Source organism: Hirundo rustica, chromosome 3, assembly GCF_015227805.2.
Source record: "Hirundo rustica isolate bHirRus1 chromosome 3, bHirRus1.pri.v3, whole genome shotgun sequence".
Lineage (NCBI taxonomy): Eukaryota > Metazoa > Chordata > Aves > Passeriformes > Hirundinidae > Hirundo > Hirundo rustica.
Genome location: NC_053452.1, coordinates 59,339,331 through 59,361,859, shown reverse-complemented (window position 1 = coordinate 59,361,859; position 22,529 = coordinate 59,339,331). Strand labels below are relative to the sequence as shown.

Here is a 22,529-nt window from a genome sequence, read left to right as displayed (position 1 = left end):
ACCAAATTTAGGGTTTCTTTCAGGAAGAAGAAAACATTCTTGGCACAAAGACTAGCTGTCAAGCTCATTGAGAGTTCACTGAGGATCTACTTCTAAGAAACCTTAAACTGCCTTGTATATTCTTCACCCTCTGGTGACAGGAAGAACAACAGGAGAACTAAGATGAATTTCATAAAAGGTTTGGAGGGAATTATCTATTACAGGTTCTTTGCTTTTTCTCAGAATCCACAGCTAAATGCGTTACACCAACGTCATGTGCCTTCTTTATCAGAATCATATCATAATCTTTGCATTACATAAATCCATTAGGACTGTGAGCTCACAGAAGCTGATTTTGTATGGTTGCTTCTTGAATGTAGACAAGCAAAATAAGCTTCTGTTCGGGTTTCAGTTTAATACAGATTGGAGGGGAGAAAATCCACTGTTTTTAATGGGGATGTTTTTTAACGAGCTTTTAAAAAAAAAAAAAAAATTTTTTTACTCCACTAGAGGTCACCAGCACTGTATTTTTCAAAGAATACTACAGAAAAGAACACGCTAATTTCACTTCAAGAACTTCACTTGAGACTTAACAATTTGATGTATTTGACCATCTAATTATTCCAGAATAGCTGCACCAAACTACTTCTGAGAACCATCTCACACAGTTTTCTGCTTTGGTGGCTGATAATTTTTCTGGGAATAAAAACCAAACTAAACCAAAACACACACCCACACACCACCCCTTACCACCACCACCCAACCAACCAACAAACCCCCAGCACTTTAATTTTGTACTAGTTTGTTCACACCATAAAGGATAGCTTAGAGAAGTTAGATCATACCAAAATAAGCGCACTAAGCAGTTATTTTGAAGTGCTTGAGGCCACAACTAAAATTCACTAACAGCAGAGTAAATTAAAATAAGGATTTGGAATTAGATTCTGTGCTCCTCCTTTCCTGTAGCCAGCTCAGTAAATGAGGACCAGAGAAGATGTTTTATGCCAAGATACATTAACCCAGACTTGAGACTATCCCTATGGTTACTCCAAAGTCTTTGCAGTAGGCTGACTGATACCCCTCCCCGTGGCACTTCTGCTGCCTCCTCACTGCAGCCATTTGGGGACCTAGTCTGGGGTCACAGCAACAATTTACTCATGGGGGACATACTCAGGTCAGGCACTGCTTTTGCTGCATTGCTGTGCTCCCAGCTACCTTGCCTTTTCCTGGGGGCTTGGAGCTGAGTTCAGCAAGTGGTTGTCACACCTCCATTATGAGTGGAATCAAATATAATATCAAATCTGTTGTGATGAGTTTTACAACACCCTCATCAGAGTCAAGGGTGGCATCAACAGTTATTAAATTGGTTCTCTGTCCCTTACATATCTGGAGATAGGAGTATTCCAAAGGGAGCACCAAAACTGCCCTTCAGCTGCAGCAATCTGAGCCTTCTCACAGCTCCTCTCTTATTTCCCTGCAGCAATGTTGCATCCACGTTTCTTCCCCCCGAGCTGCACTGTGCAGTTTTCTCTTTCCATGTCATTGCAGCAGTGTCAAGTTGAAGCCCTACTTAACCCGTTAACCTAAGGTCTTAGCATATCCTTGCCTTGACACCTCAGCCTTAAAAATTATCACGTCCTACAGCAGAGCTGCAGCCTATCTGTATTGGTCCAGGTTGTATTTTTCCATGGATAATGCAACCACAGTCCCCAGCGTGCTTTTCCAGAGGGGAGGCCATCACACATCCTGCTGCTCCAGGAGATAAGGGTGCACAATAGCCCAGTTCATGGTGCACAGCCCATAGCACACCAGAGGAACTTCACCTTTGCTGACAGACCAGGTCAGGGGCCAGGCAATGGGAAACAGAGAGTCTCTTCCCAGAAAGTCATGCCTTGTTCATGAACCAGCAGATATCAACGGCAAATACAGCTGCCAAACATTGTGCAGCACCATGAGCAGTGGCTTACACATAAACCATTTAATGAGTTCACACGTACCTTTTCAGAAATCTTCCCCTTCTATGTTCTGCCCCCAAAGTTTTTCAAAGCCTTACCCCAGTTATCTCCTTGTTCTCTTGTCCACTTTTGAGTCTACCCACATTCCTAATCCCACCCCTCCATGGACATCACCTTGTGTATGCTCCACCAAAGGAGTTCAGGAGACAAGGGACCATTCTCCTGCATAAAACTCAGAGCCCTCACAATCCCCATCAGCAACAGAGTAGTTCAGCTTCTGCTTGAGAGAGAGCAGCAGGTGTCAGGCAGGGAGCAACTCATGACAGAGCACTTAGATGTGTTGACTGTATTGTTTCTGGGCTTTTAGAGTGCTCGCCAAAATGTTACTCCTTGCGACACCCAGCTGTGGGAGGAACATTGCAGAGAGATATAGAAGGTAGCTGCAACCTCCTAGTGTTTCTGGAAGCAAGGAGTGGTGTAGGGGTATCAGAGACAGCAAAATCCTCACCTGCTTAGATAAGCTACTTATGTTTGGGATGGCTGGAGCAGGAACTGAAGCAGATCCTTTCCAGTGCTCCTCTGTGAACCACGACTTTGGAAGGAACAGATGAGCCACTGTTTATGTGACCAGTTTTATTCCACACTTAGACCAACATCACTTGTCTTTATTTCATGGTAGCTAGCGCCTCTCAGAAGCATTGTCACTGCAATGAAGTCTGTGTAGTTTAGGAAGAACACAGTGCTTCTCTAGTTCTCCTCTTCGTCGTTGCTAATATCAATTTTGTCCTTTCTTGTTCAGGGTCGAAGAACAAATGTGCATAGCTTAAGTAAGGCTCCTGGATGGAATAAAATTAGCCTTTCATTAAATCATGGATGTTCACCTCCCTTACTTTTGCTCTCCTTGAGCTCATTTATGAATTACGAGTGGCATGTACAGGGTGAACAGGGATTGCTCAGTCACTGTCCTCTTAACACAGTAATTCTAGGTCATCAGGGAAAAGAGAGGTAGAAGAGAGATTCAGGAGAAAGAGATAGTTCACAGCCATAGTCAAGCACCACGGCTGTCCTCCCACAGTAGAAACTGACAGGCAAGACATGACTTGTGGTGTTCAAAAGGACACTTTTCTCTCATATCAGGAAATGTGGGAAATCTGTTGCCACGAGAAGGTGTGATGACAGGACAGGGAAATGCACTTTGTTTAATCTGGTGAGCCGGAATACAAGTGTTAGAGAAGAACATTTTCTGTGGTTTCTGCACAAGCTCACTGCTGAAGTGAGCACCGTATGTCCCCTGTGTGCCTGCAGAGCTGAGACTGAAAGCCTGGCTGTCTCACCTTGCTCACTGTTGCTGTCGGAGTTGGCCAGGGTAAACATCGATCAAGCTGACAATGTCCCTGCAGCAGAATTGAGTGCAGGCTGTCAAGACCAGCTAAGAAGCACAGTAAGTACTTGACCTATCATGGCTCCCTGCTAGCAGCCCCCTGCCTAGGGTTGGGGATGTTCAAGTCATCTCCTTCGGCAGAGCAACTCACAGGCACCTTAAATTTAGTTCAAAGCTGCCTGTGCATTCATGCAGGCACGCTCTGGTTACACGGTGTACGCTCTCCCAGGGGCGGGTTCGACCTACACTTTGGGAAAGAGGATTTCCCACTGATGACATGCAGCATGTCTCCTCCTAAGCATGGCAAAATGGTGCTTTTGTTGTGTGGTTTTGGATTAACCCAAATGGGAAAAGCTTCTTATATCATTTACCTGGAGGGTAGAAAACCTGACCTATTGTGCTCTTCACGCTATTCAGGTAAAAAGGATTAAGATAGAAATAGTATACGTAGAGTGAGAAAATACCAAGGTGTACCTCTGTTGATTTCAAGATGCAGCTGTTATCAGTGTTTGGGTTTGTGCTTCTACACCTTCTCTTGTGTTGTATTTGGAGTGTAAATTAACTTGTCATACAAGTCATTTAAGGAGATATTATTAATAAGCTTATTTGCTGAAAATCAGTACAGAATATTTAAAATAAATGCAATTAAAATTCTCTTTGATGAAGAGTTTAAAAAAGTTCTATAATCCTAGCTCTGGAAGTTATATTGGCAAACTGACATTATATTCAAAGGAGGGAAGGGGATTAGATTTTGCGCTTGATGTGATCAACTAGGTTCTGAATTGATTCTTCATTTTAGCAATGGTGCTTTTCCAGCTGCCTTTTCAGAGTGCAAATTTCAATAATAATAAAAAAAAGGCCACATTTATAGAGGACTAAGCCTCCTGGAAATACCACAATTGAACTCACAAGCTTCTTAACATCCTTTTTATATCCTGATGGTGTAATCAGTGTATTTTTGTCTTTACCCAGCAAGTAATTTGGCATTAGCACTTCACCTTATTTAGGTCGGTTGAAAAAGACTCCTGATTTATGGTGGACATAAGGGGAAAATCTAAAATTGTAAAGACTGACAGCCTAAATATAGGAAAGGTAACAGAAAGCATTGTACTCAGAGCTAATAGCATTGTGGGAACAGGGTACTGTCAGGCATTTCAGTTCTTAAGGACTCCTCTATTTTGTGATGTTAACAACCACGATGGCCAAATTCTGCTTTCTGTTTTAATTATGAAAACCCATAGAACTCTTCGGCCTTACTGTAACTTATGTTGACATAAATAACACCAGATTTTCTTCTTTTTGTTTTATAATTTAAAAATTTACCTCATATGAAAACTGGCCTGTTTAAAAAAGAATTAAACATTTTCAGTCTTTCAGATAGAAATAAATTTCTATTTGGATTTAGAGCCTCCAGGACTAATCTGGAACCTAATTATTCTGCAACAAGCTGTTTGTGAGTCTTTGAATTAAAAATCTTAGTTAGAATAAATGTATTCCTGGTAATTAAAAGTGGGCAAGAGTCAGGAAAAGATGAGATATGCAAGGCCTTACTTTTTAGATCTCACAGGATATTGTTAGAGATGTTTATAACTTTAAAAAATTTGAGTCCAATTGCAGGGGCTTGCTATGCCATGACGAGGGCAGAGCCTGAATCAAAAAACTCAGAAAGCAAGCTGTCAAAAGTGTGCTACAGAAAATTAAGCTATTATCTACAGAGGGAAAAGAGAAGGTGTGAGTTTTCTTTGTTGCAGAGAAAATGTATCTGAATCTGACAAGGACTTAGAGATAAGGGTGTGACAAAGGCCAGACAAATAGAGGGGGTCACAGGTAACTGGGGTGATGGGCTTTCAGGTGTCATCTTTGTGAAACCAAATTCTAATGGCAATTTTCTACTCAGCGGTGGATAAACAAAGAGGAATAATAGATCCTACTTTTAATATGCAGTTGCACGAGTAGCTGCTGGATTCTAAACTATAAGAATGTGTATCTTATCTCCACGTGTCATGGGTTTGGGTACTGCACGTGCCTGCATGACTAATGCAGTATACCTAAGTGTCATCCATCAGCAGTGAACACTGTGCCAGAAGAAGAGGACTGAAAACTGAGTTATTGAATTCTCATTCAGAGAAGAGTATTGATATCAGCTTTTAAATAGTCTATTCAAAAAGGCAGTTCTGGAACTGATGCAGCACTTTTCTTTATTTTATTTACTTGAAGAGGACTCTCAGGATGATATGATAACATAAAGGTATATTTGCTGCAAACATAAGAAAGAGCTTAGCTGAAATGAAAACACTGAATAGAGACCATATATTTGGCTACACGTGAGAAAAATAGTCACTGCTTGATTCACGTGCATCCATAAAATGCTATAGGATAGATTCAAGTAATCTCTTTGCAGTTCCTCACACTTGGTAGATATTTGTGGTTTGTCTAATTTAGAACTGTCTTATAAAACTGTCTCTAACAGAAAATGGTAACTACATATTGTAAAAAAAAAAAAAAAAAAAAAAAAAAAAAAAAAAAAAAAAAAAATTATAAAAATTATAAAAACCTCCTTGTACTTTTCAAGTGGTTGTGGGACCAAATTTTTTAATTGCTCAGGAAGCTCAGACTAATTTCCATAAAGTCAATCTTGTGCCACAACTAAACTGACAGAAAGAGAGGTGAAAATCTAGCTCGCTCTGTTTTTTTCATACTTCACAATCAGTGATGTTCCCAAAATAATTTTAGCAATTTGTATTTATCAAACTTATCAAGTTAAAAGATGTGAGCAGCATTCAGACAGTCAAGATGAGTATTCTTGGATTTCTGAAATTACTATAGCTGAAACATAGGAACTATTTCAAAAGGTTGCATGAACATTCCAAGTGCATGCTGGAGCATGGCTGTTGTGGTCCATAGCCTCAGGCCCTGACACATAGAGTTGTACACAGGCAAAACAGCAACAAAGGTCCTGCTGCCAACAGCCAAAAGCCTGCAGCCTCAGGTCAGCATCTCTAACCTCCAGTTGCAATCACAAGACTCAAGGGACTGATTTCCCATAGCCCAGCTGGGTGACCATCAGTGGCTTTAATGCATATGTGAGAGTGCTGAGACAAAGTCTCACTTCTTCCAAAATATTGCTGTTCTGCTCCCCTTTACAACTCCACCCCTGTGCTGGGCCACTATGCACCATAATAGGGAAAAGAGGGGGTGTTATGAGACCCTTCTCTTCTGGCTAAATGAACTGCTATTTTGGCCCAGTGGTCTGTGGAAACACATCCGTGCTGTCAGTCTAACCCAGATGTGGAGTAAAACAGCACTAAGCAGCTTGACACTGTTTTACTTTACAGCCTCCAGCAGGGACAAAAGCCACCTCAGCAATGGCTCCATAAGGCAAGGGAGGGGATTCACAAGCACTGTTAGCAGTTTTTCTTACCAGGCTGTTCCAGTCAAGGTGACGTGGAAACCAACAAACATTGTACATCTGGCCTGTCCACTGCAACAGAAGCTGCACAGTTGGACTGAAGGAAAAAAAGTAAATACATAACTCTTTACTATGAGGGTGATAAGGCACTGGAGGAAGTTGCTCAGAGGAGCTGGGGATGCCCCATCCCTGAAAATATTCACAGCCAGGCTGGATGGGGCCCAGAGCAACCTGGTCTAGTGGAAGGTGCCCTTGCACATGGCAGGAGGGTTGGAACTAGATGATCTCTAAGTTCCCTTCCAACCCAAAGCATTCTGTGATTATATTTATTGATTATATGAAAAATACACGTCAGAAAGCATCAGCAAGAGCTATAGAACACACAGCAGCAGAGCAGGTACTCACCAGCATTAACTTTTATTCAGGTAAATAGTCCTAGTGGAGTGAAAATGCTGTGGGCTTTGTGTGTTGTAAGGCTCTAAAATCTGGTTCAGAATGACTAACCACAGTATTTTAGCATGAACAGTTGGTGAATTATTTTTGACCCAGATGGTAACAGGCCCCCTTCAAATGTTTCGTTTGACTCATGCCAGCTGAATGATGGCTCTGCTAATGATGCTCTCATGTTATATGAAAAAATGGTTTACATGTTTACATGATTTAATATAACTCCCTGTAGATCTTGGCAGTGTTTCACACAAGAACTACTCTGCTGGTTTTCTAATGGAGTGTCTCAGTGTCTCATCTATTTTCAGTTCTTTGCCATTACCTGTCATAATACTGTGCATGATGGCAACATGCCAAGAGATGCAATGTCACATTAATAAATGTTAATATATAACAGGGCAGATATCCAAAGTGATAAGTATTTTAGAAATAATAAACCTTTTTTTTTTTCCTTTTCCTCTTTCTTCTCCAGCACTTTCCATTTTATTGGCTCCTTGTTCTACTTCTCATGGCCTTGTTGTCAGTTGCTGAAATATTACTTTGTAGTGGCCACAAAATGAGGAGCAGTGTATCACTAGTCATCTGTAAACCTTAATTTAAAAATCCATACTTTGGAAGCTGATTGTCAAATCTATTAAGCCTTCTTCTGGCTTGCAGTCATGTTTTAAACAAATAAAGTTTTTCTCTGCTAAATGTTTTTAATTGCTTGCAGGGCTTATCAGCATCTGCAGAGGTGAAATACTTCAACTCCCTAGTGAGCTGCATAATTTCCAGTTAGTTCTGTGTCTTTTGATATCAATCCCATGTGCCTAGGATGTGATCTGCTAAACACACATAGGTGGTGAGCAAAATATGCACATGCTGAATGATCATCTGAGAGGGAGGAGGAATCTGTTTTAAGCAACTGCATTTACAAGTCAGTGAAAACTCCTTTTATAGGCAATGGAAAGAAACCATCCCCCTCCAGAGCACCCAACATGTCTGTTTAAGACAAGTGAGTTCACTTTCTCTCTCTGGGTACCTGGAAAGTCACTGTACAGAGAGACTAGACTGCATGTTCAGGTCTGACCCATACCCATACGATTTAATTAACTTAGCCATGTTAACTGACATGTGGCCCAATGTTTCTCAGTGAGATGCCATTCCATATTCAGACTTGAAAAATTAATAACTGGATAATCTCTTATTAAGAAGGAATGGTTTTTACAAGTCTGCAGAACATCAGTAAAATGTAACCGCATTACAAACCTGATGTCTGGAAGCCAAAGTGATCCTGGAATACAGAGAAACTTTGGACCCAAATCTGGAAACATAAGTCACATTTGAGACCCTCTTTTGCATTAGACAACTAAGCACATCCCACAGTCTCATGGTCATTACTTAAAAGAAGTATATTAATTATTTTGTCCCTTCGGAAAATCTAGGTCCCTGTATACCCACACATCATTCTTATTTTTTATTTCAGTGCTCACCTCAGCACAATCAGTCACTAACTGTGGTTGTATGGTATATATTACACCTGTTCAAATCCATACAAAGGCTATTTTTTCCATCTATAATTGAATTGATACAGAGCAGTTCTCAGGAGGAAGCTACTCTGTATGGCATATACTCTGTACTTCACGAGACATTAGCTGTGCAGCTGTCTTCAGAGCAGCACGTGCACATTTACCTGAACTAGTACATTTATTTCCCTGAGAAAAGCAAAAATGGGAGCTGACTGACTCACAATATATTTTTGAAGTTATATAGGACTGTATGCTAGCATTCTATTCTCCAGTAGACTATAAAGAATATTACTTCCTTACAAAAGTAAAGATATATTTCTACAGATTTCAAAAGTAAGTATATGGATTTTCTATACAAATGTAGAAAATCTCAATACCAAACCACTAGAGACCAATCATAACTAAAGACTCTAAAGTGCAGAGGGAAGGATGTTTACAAGAACTGAGAAAGCAGGATAAAGTCTAAAAAGCCTTAGGCCTTATCCTATAAACCACTTATTTGTGTGCTTCATATATTACATTCATAAAAGATGGCCTGAACTGTGGGATATCTCCTCATCAACACGTGAGAGACCATCCACAGAGTACCGAGTTCTTTGCATCCTCACTCATGGGGAGAGATAATGCCATGAACAGACCCCTACCAAATAAACAGGCCAAGGCTGCGGATCATTTCCTAAATAGTCCTTTCCAAATAAGGAACTGCTGAAGGAGCCATCGACACAGTGCAGTGTTCTTCTTGCCTGGTGCTGCTTATCCCTCCTGCTGGATGAGAAGAAGAGGCAGCACCCGTTGTAGCTATCTAAGCACCAAAAAATGCTCAGGAGGGAACTCCTCTGTTAGCCTGGTGCTTCTCAGAGGCAGATGAATCCAGATGGGGATGTTACAGGGAAGACTGAATCTGACGAGGAAACCTGGGCTTAGTAAGGCCTGCACAACTCCAGGAAGGCAGCCCCTCTGTCCTCACGGGTTGATGCCTGTCTGCAAGAGGAACGCGAGCTGTGACATCGCTCCTGCCCTCTCTCAGCATCAGCTTGGACCAATTGCTCATGCAGCCGCAAGAGAAGGGCACCATTTCCAGCGGGCCCGTCTCCCACGCCCTCCTGTCCCCGATCTCCCGCCCGGCCCAGCGTGTCCCCCCTTTCCCGGCGGCACCGCAGGGTGTCACCCTCGGCCCGGGCCGGCGGCGGGGACACGGGCCGGCGGCACAGCCCCCGGACACCGGCACCCCGAGCTGCGAACCGGCTTCACGCAGCTGCGGCTCACCACACACACACACACACACACAGGCCTGGCGACCATACGCCGTCACTGCAGTGCCCCCCGAGCCTGGGCAGGAAAGCCAGAAGCTGCCACACTTCAGTCTCTCAGAGAGCTTTTCCAGAGCCCGACCTGACTGTCAAGCAACTGCTGGACAAATTGTGTCTGTACATATCTGTATTAATTGCTTGAAGCTTTCTTTTTCAGATCCCCGCACACCCCCCTTTTTTTTTTTTTTTAGTATGTTTTGGAAGCATTTCTGCAGAATTTTTTCCGTAATCAGGCCTAGCCATCATGGAAAATTTTATCCCCACCTTGAAATGAAGGCCTTCATAGCAGAAACTGCAACTGTGGGGAGCATCAGAAAGCATTTTTAGCTGTCATACCGGCCCTGTCAGGGTAACTACAACCACACGGTATCACATAAACATCGATAGGTCTGGTACTGCAGTTAAATAGGAGCATAATGTTGTGCAATATTTCATTTCTCTTCCTAGAAGAGTCCGGGTGGGCCCAGATTCATCTCACCTACCTTTAGATACCCCAGGTAAGATGCTGAAGTAGGGCCACTAGCCAAAGCCCTTTTCTGAGCAATATCCCTAATTTTTAGCACCTATCCGTAGAAATGTTTCCCTAGACGTGCAAGGCTGTACTAGAATCTTGGAGTTTTTTCATTAAATTCTCCAGGCTCATCGTAAGTCTATAGAGGGTGGACATAAGCTACTTTTCAAGAATTTTTGGGGGGAGAGACAGGAACCTCCTGCTTATTTTGCTTATGATCCAGTCTGTCCTCCAGCCTGCTGAGCATAAGGAGCACAAGAAAAATGGTCACTAAGAAGTTTCTCTTATCTCCCTAGGGCTCATGAAATGGTTCGTGGCTTTTGGTACACTGAGATAAGTAGCATGTACTAAACCACGTGAGATTGTCTGCATTTACGTATTTAAATTTTCTTGTATGTATTATCAATACACTCCACCCAAAGAGCATATGAAACCCAAGCATGCTCGCTAAGCAGAGTACAGTATAATAAATATTTGACATTTAGTTGCATTGACCATTCTACTAAATAAAGTCATCCAAGATGGTGGTGGTCACAACACTGCCACCAGCAGAAAGTGTGGATGACTACTTCTGTGTTACAAAGGAGGAGTGAAATTAACTACAGATTCAGGTCTTAGGCAAAATAGCTCATAAAACCTATGTCACCTCTGCTGTCAGGAATCCTAGCCCTTTGCTTCTCAGTGCAGAGACTTTTCTCTAAAGGAAATGCACATCTTACAGACACAGAATGCCATAAAACAAACAAAACAACAAACCGAAAACCTAGCTGACTTCCACAGATTGTCCCTACAGGCATGACTGTAATACATCAAAATCAGCGAGATTAAAATCATGGACAACTTTTTCCCTTTTCTACACCAAACATTTGAGGCAGTATGTGTTGAATATTCATTGCTAGCAGTTGCAGAGTTTTGCAGAAAGCAGCAGCATAATAAGCCTACGCATGGTAGAACAGTTAGAATTACAATCAGGCATTGTTTTTCAGAAGGAACTCATTAAAATAATACCCTACATCTTGGCAGAGATGAAAAGCACATGATGTACACCTTTGAGTCGCTGAAGTTTTCTACTTCTTCATTATTAATTACTGCAGTGGGGTTTTTTCCTTGAAAACGATAGGCGGTATTTAATGTTCTGTTACCCTGGGGCTGCAGCTCTCCGCTCGTGTATCTGCATGCAGCACCTTGCTCATGACTGGGAAGTGTGAGGCAAAGATAATGTGTATGCACAGTTCCGTTGCCTAGCAAGTACAGTTTCATTTTCTGCAGAGACAAATTAGCACTATATTTTTTATCATCTCTAGCCTACAAGTCATCGGCACAAATGATGTTTCAGTAACATTACACCAGTGGAAGACTTTGCAGAGCCTGTACACTATTCAAAGAGTTATTGAATGCATGAATCGGGGAGTTTGTTGAGAGTTTGAGGGAAAGGTGACTGCATCTCTTTCAGATAATAACGGGATCTGAAAGGTTTCTCAGTTGCTATAAATTAGCTTTTTCAGCTCTGAGTGTGGTCTCCCAGAAACAGTTTATAGCTAAAGCCATACGCGTTTTTCTGTTCCTACATTGAATGGATAATAAAAGCTGGAAAATTACTGCAAGCTTTTATCTCAGAAATGTAATGAACAGAAATACCACCCCTATTAGAGATTTGCTTACACTGCTGTTATCTCAGCAGCCTGAGCAATATTTGACTGTCCAACTTTTCTCAGCAACTGCTCATCTGGATTCTCAGAACTACGGAGACCACCAACTGAAGTACCCAATGGAAGATGAGAGCTGTAAAGAAGGTGCAGATGCTCAGTTCCTCAGAGAAAAAAAGCCATCCACCACCACGAAGAAACTGAATAGGATCACCCCAGAAGAAATGGTTATCTTATTTCTTGGCCAGAAGTCACTCTTGCAGGCCATCTGGTAGTAGTGCTCAGTAATAAAAACTATTTAACAGTTTTAGATAGTTTTATCACAGCTGCAAGCATATGATCAGTGGGTGAAACCCAGGTCCTGAACAGATTTTGGAATACTGGTAAACTCAGGGTACAGTGTACTGCCCCACATTACAGCAGCAAGGTTAGATGCTCCAGGATGGACTCCCAATAGGGGCTGTTTCCATCAGTCTCATGATAGCCTGTTTCTAGTGTATGTCTGCACAACACCATGCTAAAACATCTGTCTTTGTTATGTAAGGACATAATTCAAGTGTAGCTGTGCTTTGTCCACACCAGAGAGCAGTACCTTCACTTTGCTTGAGGCAGAGAAGCTAATTTGGGGGAAATGGGAGCATTTGTACCACAAAAGAACACCCACAGTGGCACACAACCACCCTTAACACCCACAGTTGGAAGTACATATCCATGTACTTTGCCAAGTTGTATCCATGGTAAGATTTCTACGGGTGCAGTTTAATGGAGTAATCATCACACACCTAAGAAAAATTACCTTAGGTGATTGGCAGCATGGATTTATTTTTAATTATTTTCTTAAATCTTGCTAAAACCTTTGTTTAAAAAAACCCCAAGAGTTTATGGAAGTATTTTTCAGGATTTTACTGCAAACCTATGGGTCTGGTCACAAAAAAATATGATACATATAACCATGTTAATTATATTACATTACAATGATGGTATACATTACAAGTAAGTCTGTAAGTTTAAATATACATCTAGAGTTACAACTGAATGTACAGATCCTTTTTACAATACATACAATCAGGAATGAAAATCCCTCAAACCCCTAGACCATAAATAATGCCCATTTTACAGATGATATCTTTTAAACTATTGGAAAAAAGAAAAAAAAAAAAAAAAAAAGACAAAAAAAGAAGAAACCAACAGCTTTGACCGACTGCAGCTGGGGCATTTTGGTCCATAAAAACCCTTTCTAAAAATAGAAATATTTTTTCATAGCAGCAATGCTTTCTGCAAGCATTTGGATACAAGTAATTGTGAGCCCGTTTCAATAATTTTAGTTGACAGTATAGATTTACAAAAGAAATTTCAAAATTACACTTAATTTATCTTCCAAATATGGAAGAAACAAACAATGCCCCACATTGTGGTATCCTGCAAGTGTCACACTGATGCTTTAAACTAAGTCCATCTGTAGTACGCAGACCACACGCATACCATTTGTTCACATAGTAAACCCACATAAATGAACTGAGAAACACACTCTGCAACAGGGAAAGCTTTGGAGCTCACAAGATCTCATCAGAAAAAGGCACATTTCATAAAATCCTTATCACGTTCAGATAGATCTTCAGGCAAGGCTTTTCGAGCACGACTACAAAACAGCTTGTTCTTACTCCTATGATCTGTCGTAGCAGTCAATGGCAGCAGTCACTCTTGTTTTTTCTTTCCCAAGGAGACAGCACCACTTTGGGGGAAGAACAAATGGAAATGAAAAGCCTGTAAAGCTCATTTAGAGAGTGATGTGCTCTTCAAAAAAGCTTCCAGCAAACAGTGTAGTTGAAATTAAGGCTGCAAAGCTGCCATGGTGGAAATGTGCAAATTCTCTTTCAAGGTGACTGGTCAACCGGCAGTTCCACCAGAAGGCCAAACAAAAAATAAAAATAATAGTTGTTATTATTATTAAAAAATAATAAACGAAAAATGTTCACAAGAAAGAGTCCACGGGTGGGGCATATGAGAAGCCCAAAAAGGCCTCAGCAGCTTCTTTGACGCTGGCGGTGATGAGGATGCTGTCCGGGGACTGGCCAATGGAGTTAGGGACTGGCTCATCAGTAAACTCCGGATCAAAGTGCCGCAGGTCACTGGGGCCGCTCTGTGGAAAGGGCAGAAAAGGAATTTAGACCCAAATATTTTGTGAGTGTGCAATTCAATTCAATATGGAGACAAGCACCCTTTTACAGAGACTCACAGTGTTATCACCTCAGGCCCACTGTTTAGCAGCCTTTGACAGTTTTAGTTTGACCTTTTTTGTATCCTGTTGCACATTGTCTCACTAAAAACAAGATGATTTGATTTAGTATAGCTGCACTCACACTAAGCTCATGCAACAGAAGCTAAATGCAAACATGCCACTCTTCCACACAGCAGTTTGCAGGGAAGGACTTTGATCTCCTAGTTATTAAATTCAGTTTATAAAATGCTCAGGAAATTATGGAGAACAACCTCCACAACCTGATCCCTTCACTTTACATGTTAGTATCTGACAAGCCAATTGTAACTCTGCCACAGGGAAGCTACTTGCTCTCTCTATATCTTAACTACCCCTTTAGTAAAATGGGGAGGCTGGGGGTTATTTTAAATTTGCCATGCAAATAAAGCACGTGAGACAACAAAAACACCCAGCTAAATTTAGATGGATCATCAGCAAAAAGTCAATTACCATCTACTTTTAAGTTTGTTTGGACAAACACAGGGGAAGGAAAGTTGCATTCCCCAAACACAGCCATATGGCCACTTGCCCCTGGCTCCTGGGCACCCCACAAAGACAAGGGGTAAAAAGACACTCCCCATGCACTCTATAATTAGAGGTGATACGTACCACATTTGGGTTAAAAGGGGGTGTAATCTTCTTGTTAATGAGATCATCCCAGTTAATTGGGGAGAAGAAGATGTGATTCTTAATCTCCATCTGTTAAGAGAGAGAAAAATAGATTAATTCAGACCCAAGCTAACATGAATAGTATGTCCCAGTCATCCTCCCACACTGCATATGGGCACTGGCCAGTTTGCACTTACAAAGTCTTCCTTGGCACCAAGTCTCTTTGTCCTGTCCTTCTGCAAGAGGCCTTCCAGGAGATGTCTAGCTGAGTTGGTAATATTTGGCTTCAGCTGCAAGGGTTTGTTCAAGATATTGTCATACATTTCTGCAGTGTTCCTGCTGTAGAAGGGTGGCTGTGGGAAGCAGAAAAGGAGGAGTTAATGATGCTGACAGGCAGGCGTGGGGCTTCGTGTGGGAAAAGGTCAGGTCGAGTAAGCTAGTTTGTTCTGTCATGAAGGACCTGTTGCTTACCAAGCCATAAAGCATCTCGTACAGGACTGCTCCAAGGCACCACCAGTCCACAGTCCGGTCATAGGGCTGCTTATGGAGAACTTCAGGAGCAAGATACTGTGTAAGAGAATGGAAAGAGCTATGTGAGCCATATGGATCTTTACAATCAAGAAAGCCTCCCCATTCATGAATGAAAGCAGCTTACTGAATCCCAGCAATATCTAAGCTAAAGGAGAGCTACAATATTCTTACAAACAGGCAAACGGCTTGAGAGCTGCTCTCTCCTGCTCAGCAAGCTCCATGTGTTCTCACTGGCAGCCCTATATCAGAAGGCCCATAATGGCCCCTGCTCATGTAAGCAGCCTTAGACACACATGAGAGAAGTTGCTTTTTCCTATGAGAACAGCTCTTGCTGTTGTGTTGCTCTGAGAGCGGGGCATCAGAGCTGGCCGTACCTCTGGTGTGCCGCAGAAGGTGGAGGTCGTGCCATTGTGCTCTATGTTTTCTTTGCAGAGTCCAAAGTCAGTCAAGACAATGTGCCCCTGTGAATCAAGCAGGATGTTCTCTGGCTTCAAGTCTCTGTAGGAAGAGATGAAAGAAGATAAATGTTAGTTAGAGGAGGTGCAGTGAGAATATTTTAGGTGCATCTATTTTATGGAAGTTCACTAAGCCACCACAAAATATTAAAAGCAATTCCAAGATCCTACTGAGCTGCAGTTTTCAACGCTTACTTAACAAGGCACATGTTTTTTTCTGAACAACAGACTGAACAAGGCTGCTCACCGATAAACGATGTTCAGGGAGTGCAGATAGCCCAGCGCACTGGCAATTTCAGCAGCGTAAAATCGGGCTCTCGGCTCCAGGAAGCAACGCTCCCTCTGGAGATGGTAGAACAACTGCAGGAGACAGAGAGAACAAAGTTATGTAAACGGCGCCAAAGCCTCCTAACAATGCACTTAATTAGACCCAACATATATAGCAAGGGAGAACAATAGCAGGAAATGGCCTAACGATCCTTTGGTAGTTCAAAACTTGGCAGGCCGAAACATTCAATCTAGTAACTTCTCCCCCATGACTTTTCCCCTTGCAACTTTTTTTGTATTTAAAAGGAAGGGTGAAATGTCTACCCTACCTCCATGCACATGATAGGAAATACTATTTAATTAATTTTCTTACTGCTTACCTCTCCACCATTGATGTAGTCCAGGACAAAATACAATTTGTCTGCAGTTTGGAAGGAAAAGTGAAGCCCGACCAGGAAGGGATGTTTCACATTTTTCAGCAAGACATTGCGCTCTGACATAATGTGCTTCTCCTGAAAACACCAGAAAATATTTAGTACGCTTGCTTAATAGTAGCAGTAAAAATGTTTTTGATGGACATTGCAGTGGCATTATGAAGGGCAGCTTACCTCCTTCTTCTTCAGGATTGCTTTTTTCTGCAGGACTTTAACAGCGTAGAACTGCTCTTCTGCCTTATGCCGTGCAAGGAGGACCTGAAAGTGCAAAAAATTCCAGAACTGAGCAATACTGAAATACGCAACAACTTGTAAACATAACTAGCAACAAGCCTTTATGTTAGCTGCTGAGCACTGCCACATCCCTCTGATTCAACGTGCAAGCCCTTCTCTGGAAATGCCTGACACTGTTATCATTCTGGAAGATTAATCTAGCCCAAAGATATTATGTCCAGTTTCTTTCTCTTCCAAAAGCAAAGAATATCTATTCTTCACAGTACTAGTGAACTGAATTCTCTGGCTCTTTTATGACTCATTCTAATTCAGCATCCCTGCTCCTGCTCCCTCTCCCTGCACTGGACAGCAGAATGTGCTCAGGTTTGATTTAAGTGACCACCATTCACCAAAGGCAGTACTAAACCCACTCTCCAGTATTTCATAGAAGAGCTCAAGTGTAAATACATTTAAATTTTAAAAAGTTATGCATACCTTCCCAAAACTGCCTTTTCCAATCACTTTTAAGAAATGAAAGTCTGATGGTTTGGCATGTGGGTTGGATGATGGGCCGAGATTGATCTGCTGTGAAGGACTGGGCTAGAAAAATAAACAGAAACCACATTCATTAAAAAAGTTTAACAGTGATAGTCCCAACAATTTCTCTTTTTTAAAAATACAAATGAAGTGACCTTGAAAATAAAGATTATCACTCTCATTTGCCACTAAAACTTGATCTCTAACAGACATCTTAAATAGGTACTGCCCAAGAAGAGTCTAACGACCATAGCTTACTTAGAAGTTAAGTCTTAGAGACATTGCATAATGAAATAAATCATAACACTTTTTAAACATTTCTTCATGTTTGAAACAGAAGAAGTTTCAGTCTAACCCGATTACTCTTTCTTGTTTACATTAGTGTGCTATGAGACGCACTAATGCAATACTCACGATGCTAATTTCGCTACACTTCTATTAGTGGCTGAATTGATGTTCTAAAAACGTCACAGAGCAAAATCTACTTACCGGAGGAGAAGGATTAGCATTCATAAGTTCAGGCTCTTGAGGCTGGGAGATTTTCAAGATAGACTGAACTTCAGGGCTGCAAGGACAAGAGCACACATAATTAGGAGAGCCACCAGGAGCAGCAGGCAGATCTTTCCACCAGAGGGCAAGCATGTATCGCGGAAGAGGAGTTCTGGTTGAGCCTACTACAGACCAAAATCTATTCGATTTATGGAGTAAAATTTTTCTAGAGGCAGTAAGTTCCATCATACAAAGAAATTTATTTATACTCTAAGTACAGCACATAATAGAGACTGGTCATTAGAAATCTCTTCCGACTTATTTGTCCCAAACTCAGCTCACAGAGATTGTTGCGAAGTGAGTAACACCTCAACAAGACAAATAAACTCTTCCGTAACAGTAATGCCGGAGGAATTACAGTAAACAAATATTATTTTTAAACTAGATCTCGCAATATCTAGTGATATTTGTGACTGAAATCGCCCCAAAAATTCTGATACTTACTGCTTGCATGCATAGGAGTTGGTGGCGATCTTCTGAATGAAGTCGTTAAGTCCCATTCTTCTCTGCTTCATGAAAGCTATAAAGTAAAAGGAAAGGAGAAACAAAATCGTTAAGCCACCCTGACAGAAGAACCACAGCTCCTTGAGCATCTTCAAAGAAGCCCCCACATCGCTCACCGATGAGGATAGCCACCATGCCCCTCATCTTCGAGTAAGTCAAGGTAGGACCAGATGCCTCAGCTGCTTTCACGGTCATTTTGAAGCGAGAAGGTGGAAGAACAGCAAGCACAGAGTTCCACCAGCTCCCAGCACCGCACTGACTCGGCGAAGCACCCGGCGGCGTTTAAGTGGCGGCGGTGATGGGCGGGACCGGAGAGGGGCGGCGACGATCGCACCCCCCCGACGTCCTTAGGGGGCGGCCAGTGGCCGCCTCGGGGGACGTCGAGTGTGGGAGGGGAAGGCAATCGTCGCTGCCTTTACCACCGCCCCACCTCGGGCGCAACCCTCAGGGGAGGCCCCCCCCACAGCACCCCCGCAGCATCTTGCCTCGGGATGCCGAGCATCCACAGGCAAACGCATCAAATCCCGGTTTTTTTCTTCCTTGACAGCAAACTCCCGTAATCCCGACTCTCTCTCTCTTCCTCCCCCACTTTTTAATCCGGCCCTACTTATTTTACAGTTATATAAAGTTGAAATCTGGCTCTGTCTTTAGGACGACCAACTCTCCCGAGAGTGTGGGTGTCCCCTCACCACCCCGCAGCCTGCGTCCGCTCTCGGTGCCGCCGCACCGGGCGAGCGGCGATAAGGGGCGCTGACGTTTCCCTGAAGGAGCCGCAGTGACTCAGAAGAACAAAATTTCCTGCCCGGTTTTCAATAAAACAAACAAACGTCCCTTCTGTGCACTGCCCTGATCCTGGCTGGGACATAACTAAAAGGAAAAGAAAAAAAAAAAATAGAAGTATTTTTTTAATGCCAAAAAGGGAAACAACGCGGGAGAAAAAAAATAATCCGTTCCCTGAATTTGGAGGAGAGAGCAGAAATCTGCTTCTAGAAAAGGTGTGGAGATGACCGAGGAATGGACAAGTGCAGTAACGGAGGGGGGAGGGAAAAAAAAAAAAAAAAAAAAAAAAAAAAAAAAAAAAAAAAAAAAAAAAAAAAAAAAAAAGGAAACAGCCCGCTCTGCAGATTTTGTTTTTACTGTACACGGTCATTAGGGAACACCGTGTACCCGGGATTTAATGGCTCAGTCGCTTCCAATGCGGGCGTGCCGGGGGCACCGGAGCGCTGGTGCATGCACGAAGCCCAAGGTGAAAGGATTCAGCCGGGGCCCTTCTCCCGGGGGGCGCGGGAAGGCGCGGCGAGGGGGCTTTCACGGCCTCCCGCCAGGCTCCCCCGCCGGGAAGCATCCCCTGGCACGGGTCAGCCGCGTCCAGAGGGTGCCGAGCTCCTGCGCCCTACAGGCGGCTGGAACTTTCCACCCGACGGGGTGTTATTCATGCGCGTGTTTCGCCTCTCTGTGTGAACGAAAGGCGCTGGGTTGCGGCCAGCGGCTCCAGCTGCAACCTGCCCCCGTCCTCCCCCCGCTCGGAGACCGTCTTTTTACTCCTATTTTTTTTCGCTGTACCCGCTGCTGCTGCCTTCCCTCACAACCACTGCCGGCCGCTGGGCGGCATCCCTTGGCAGCTGCGTGTTCCCTGCGCCTCGGGGGGCACGGCAAGCACCGCGGCACGGCAGCCGTCAAAGGCAGCAGCTCACCTTGAACAGCAAGAGGGATGACCCGGAGAAGAGAAAGAACCCCTGCGAGTTGGGCACGGGTCGTTAAAAGCACTGCAAAGGCGTTATAGGGAAAAAGCAAAGAGCGAGGACTGCCAGCTCCGCTCCGAGCCTCCGGTGTCCTTCCCGGAGCAATGGGCCCTTGCCCGGCCCTGCCGTCCCGGTGCGGGGAAGTGGAAGGGAGCCGGCGCCAGGGAAGGAAGCGGCGACGGGAGAAGCAAGGAAATGCGGACTGCAGCTGGCGGGGCTCTGGGTTCTCCCGCTTGTGGCTTTCCTCACTCTGTTGCACACTGAAATTGCCACTCTCAATGTAAGTGGAGAACAAACAAACAAAAAAATTCCCACAATAAAGTATGGGATTCAAAACTATCCTCCAAAAATCCCGCTTGATAGATTGAAAGAGACGCGGACAGTTTTCTCTGCCCCTTCGTACTGTTTTCAGAGTACTGCTGTTCAAAACCACTCGAGATCCACAATTTGGAGGGTCATCAAAGTCTCCGAGCCCTGCGAGCTGCCCCCTGGCATCTCCAGGCTAACGATGATGCCCCCCGGCACGTTCCTGCCGTCTGTGCAGAGGCAAGCGGCTCCCAGTCCCCGGGCAGTCTCCGGCACATCCCACTCGCAGTTCTGCATAGCCTGCCAGAGGCTGACACCCACTGCCGTCCTTTCGGCTCAGCCGCGGCCCCCCACGCCGCCCGCAAGAGCCCCCGCTCCAGCCGCCTACACCAGCGCCCTCGCTCCCGCTCTGCGTCGGTCTTTTTGCAAGGGCTCCGCTGCTCTCGCCAAGTCACCTGGCCTCTGTTCGTGCCAAGCGCTGCCTCGGCTGACCCCCGCACGCACCCGCCTGTATCCCCCGGTGCATCGCTGCTCGGGGACCCCGCTGCTGGGACGGTTCTTTTCCCCGTGAAGAGTACTTCTCGGGCCAGGGCGGAGCGGTGAACCCACCTTTCAGCGACGACTTCTCCTCTTTGCCCCTCATCTTGCTGCCTGCCGGGACCCCGGGCGCGGCGCGGCGGCGCGCAGGCTGTGGCTGGGCTCCCGCTCCCGGCCGCTGCTGCAATCCCGAATAACTCCCCTTCCTGGCCGGGCGGCCCGCAGGCAGGAGGGAGGCGGCGAGGGCAGCGAGGCCGGCCGGCGCTCCGGCTGACCTCTTTATGGACGCAATATCGAGGGCGGCTGACATGCGGGAGCGTTATAAAGTTCAGCACGGGCCGCCCCGCACACTCTGCCCCGTTGCAACATCACCCTCAAAATTACTGTAATCAGCGCGCACACAAACACACGCACGGGCGGAGCGGGGCGGGGGGGGCGCTCCGGCCCTCCCTGACCTGCCGGCCGCGGCCGGCCCTGCCCCACGGAAGTTTGCGCTGCCCACGCTCCCCCGGCCGGGGCGCGGTGCGAGCGGCGCGCACCCGCGGCGCGGCTCCCGCGCCCCCTCCCCTCCGCTCCGCTCCCCTCCGGCACGGGCAGAGGCGGGGCGGGGGCCGCTGCTGCCGCCCGTGCGGGGCGCGGGGCTGCGGCTACCGGCCGGGCTTCCCCGCCGGCCGGATAGCGCCGGGGCGGGACCGGCGCCCCGCTCCGACCTGGCACCCTGCGCCTTCCGCCGGCAGCGCCCCGGCGGCACCGCTCCCCGCTCCCCGCCGCCCGCCACCGCCCGGCCCGGCGCCGCGCACCCCCGGCCTCGCCCCGCCGAGGGAACCCGCTGTCCCTCCGTCCGGCACCCACCTGCCGGCTCCGCACCCGGCAGGGCCCTCTCCCCCTCCCCCTGCTCGAAGGTGCCTCGCAGCAGCGATGGTCTTAACGTAGATGGGAGGAAGGCCACCCAAGGGACGGATTATTATCATTATTATTATTATTATTATTGATGTTATTATTATTATTATTTTATTAGTTAAAATTAATGCAGCGTTTTAAGCTGTTGAACTGGGTTCTCCAAAGCCCGGCGTGTCCTAAAGTTGCATTTTAAAACTTTTCCTTAGAATGACGGCAGCGAGCCTCAACAGTTGAAAGGCATGAGGGAACACAAGAAAGGAACAAGTCATCAAAGATCGCATTTCTCAGATGCCAAGTCTTATAGAAAAGCATCAGACACTGTGAATATCTCAATAAATTGGAACACAAATTTGTATAGACAAAGGCTTAGGGCTATACAGCTAAAAAGTAAATACAGGAAAAGAATCAAAGAATTACAGTGATGTCCCACACTCATGTTACTCTCCTACCTCAGCCTAAAAAATTGACAAACTGCCGTGAAATTCTAAATCGAGTTTTTCCAAGCAAAGTGAATAATAGTAAAGAAGGTAGATGCTGAAAAT

At 44.7% G+C, this 22,529-nt stretch overlaps 1 protein-coding gene across 3 annotated transcripts in view; it reads right to left on the bottom strand.

The window, feature by feature from the left end:
* Positions 1 to 13,034: 13,034 nt before the first annotated feature.
* Positions 13,035 to 22,529, bottom strand: part of SGK1 (serum/glucocorticoid regulated kinase 1) — a 73,517-nt gene continuing 64,022 nt past the window's right edge. Inside the window, exons 1-12 of one of the 3 annotated variants that reach the window (XM_040058006.2) lie at positions 21,160 to 21,460; positions 18,443 to 18,518; positions 17,939 to 18,014; positions 17,408 to 17,512; positions 16,874 to 16,957; positions 16,646 to 16,777; positions 16,246 to 16,358; positions 15,918 to 16,041; positions 15,484 to 15,579; positions 15,210 to 15,365; positions 15,013 to 15,102; positions 13,035 to 14,286 (exon numbers count right to left, since the gene is read on the bottom strand). In XM_040058006.2, the coding sequence (XP_039913940.1) occupies positions 14,119 to 14,286; positions 15,013 to 15,102; positions 15,210 to 15,365; positions 15,484 to 15,579; positions 15,918 to 16,041; positions 16,246 to 16,358; positions 16,646 to 16,777; positions 16,874 to 16,957; positions 17,408 to 17,512; positions 17,939 to 18,014; positions 18,443 to 18,518; positions 21,160 to 21,397 (1,458 nt within the window). In that variant the 5' untranslated portion in view covers positions 21,398 to 21,460 and the 3' untranslated portion in view covers positions 13,035 to 14,118. Of the gene's footprint in view, positions 14,287 to 15,012; positions 15,103 to 15,209; positions 15,366 to 15,483; positions 15,580 to 15,917; positions 16,042 to 16,245; positions 16,359 to 16,645; positions 16,778 to 16,873; positions 16,958 to 17,407; positions 17,513 to 17,938; positions 18,015 to 18,442; positions 18,519 to 18,618; positions 18,886 to 21,159; positions 21,461 to 22,529 lie in introns of those variants that run through there. The other 2 variants (XM_040058007.1, XM_040058005.1) reach the window with 2 other exon arrangements.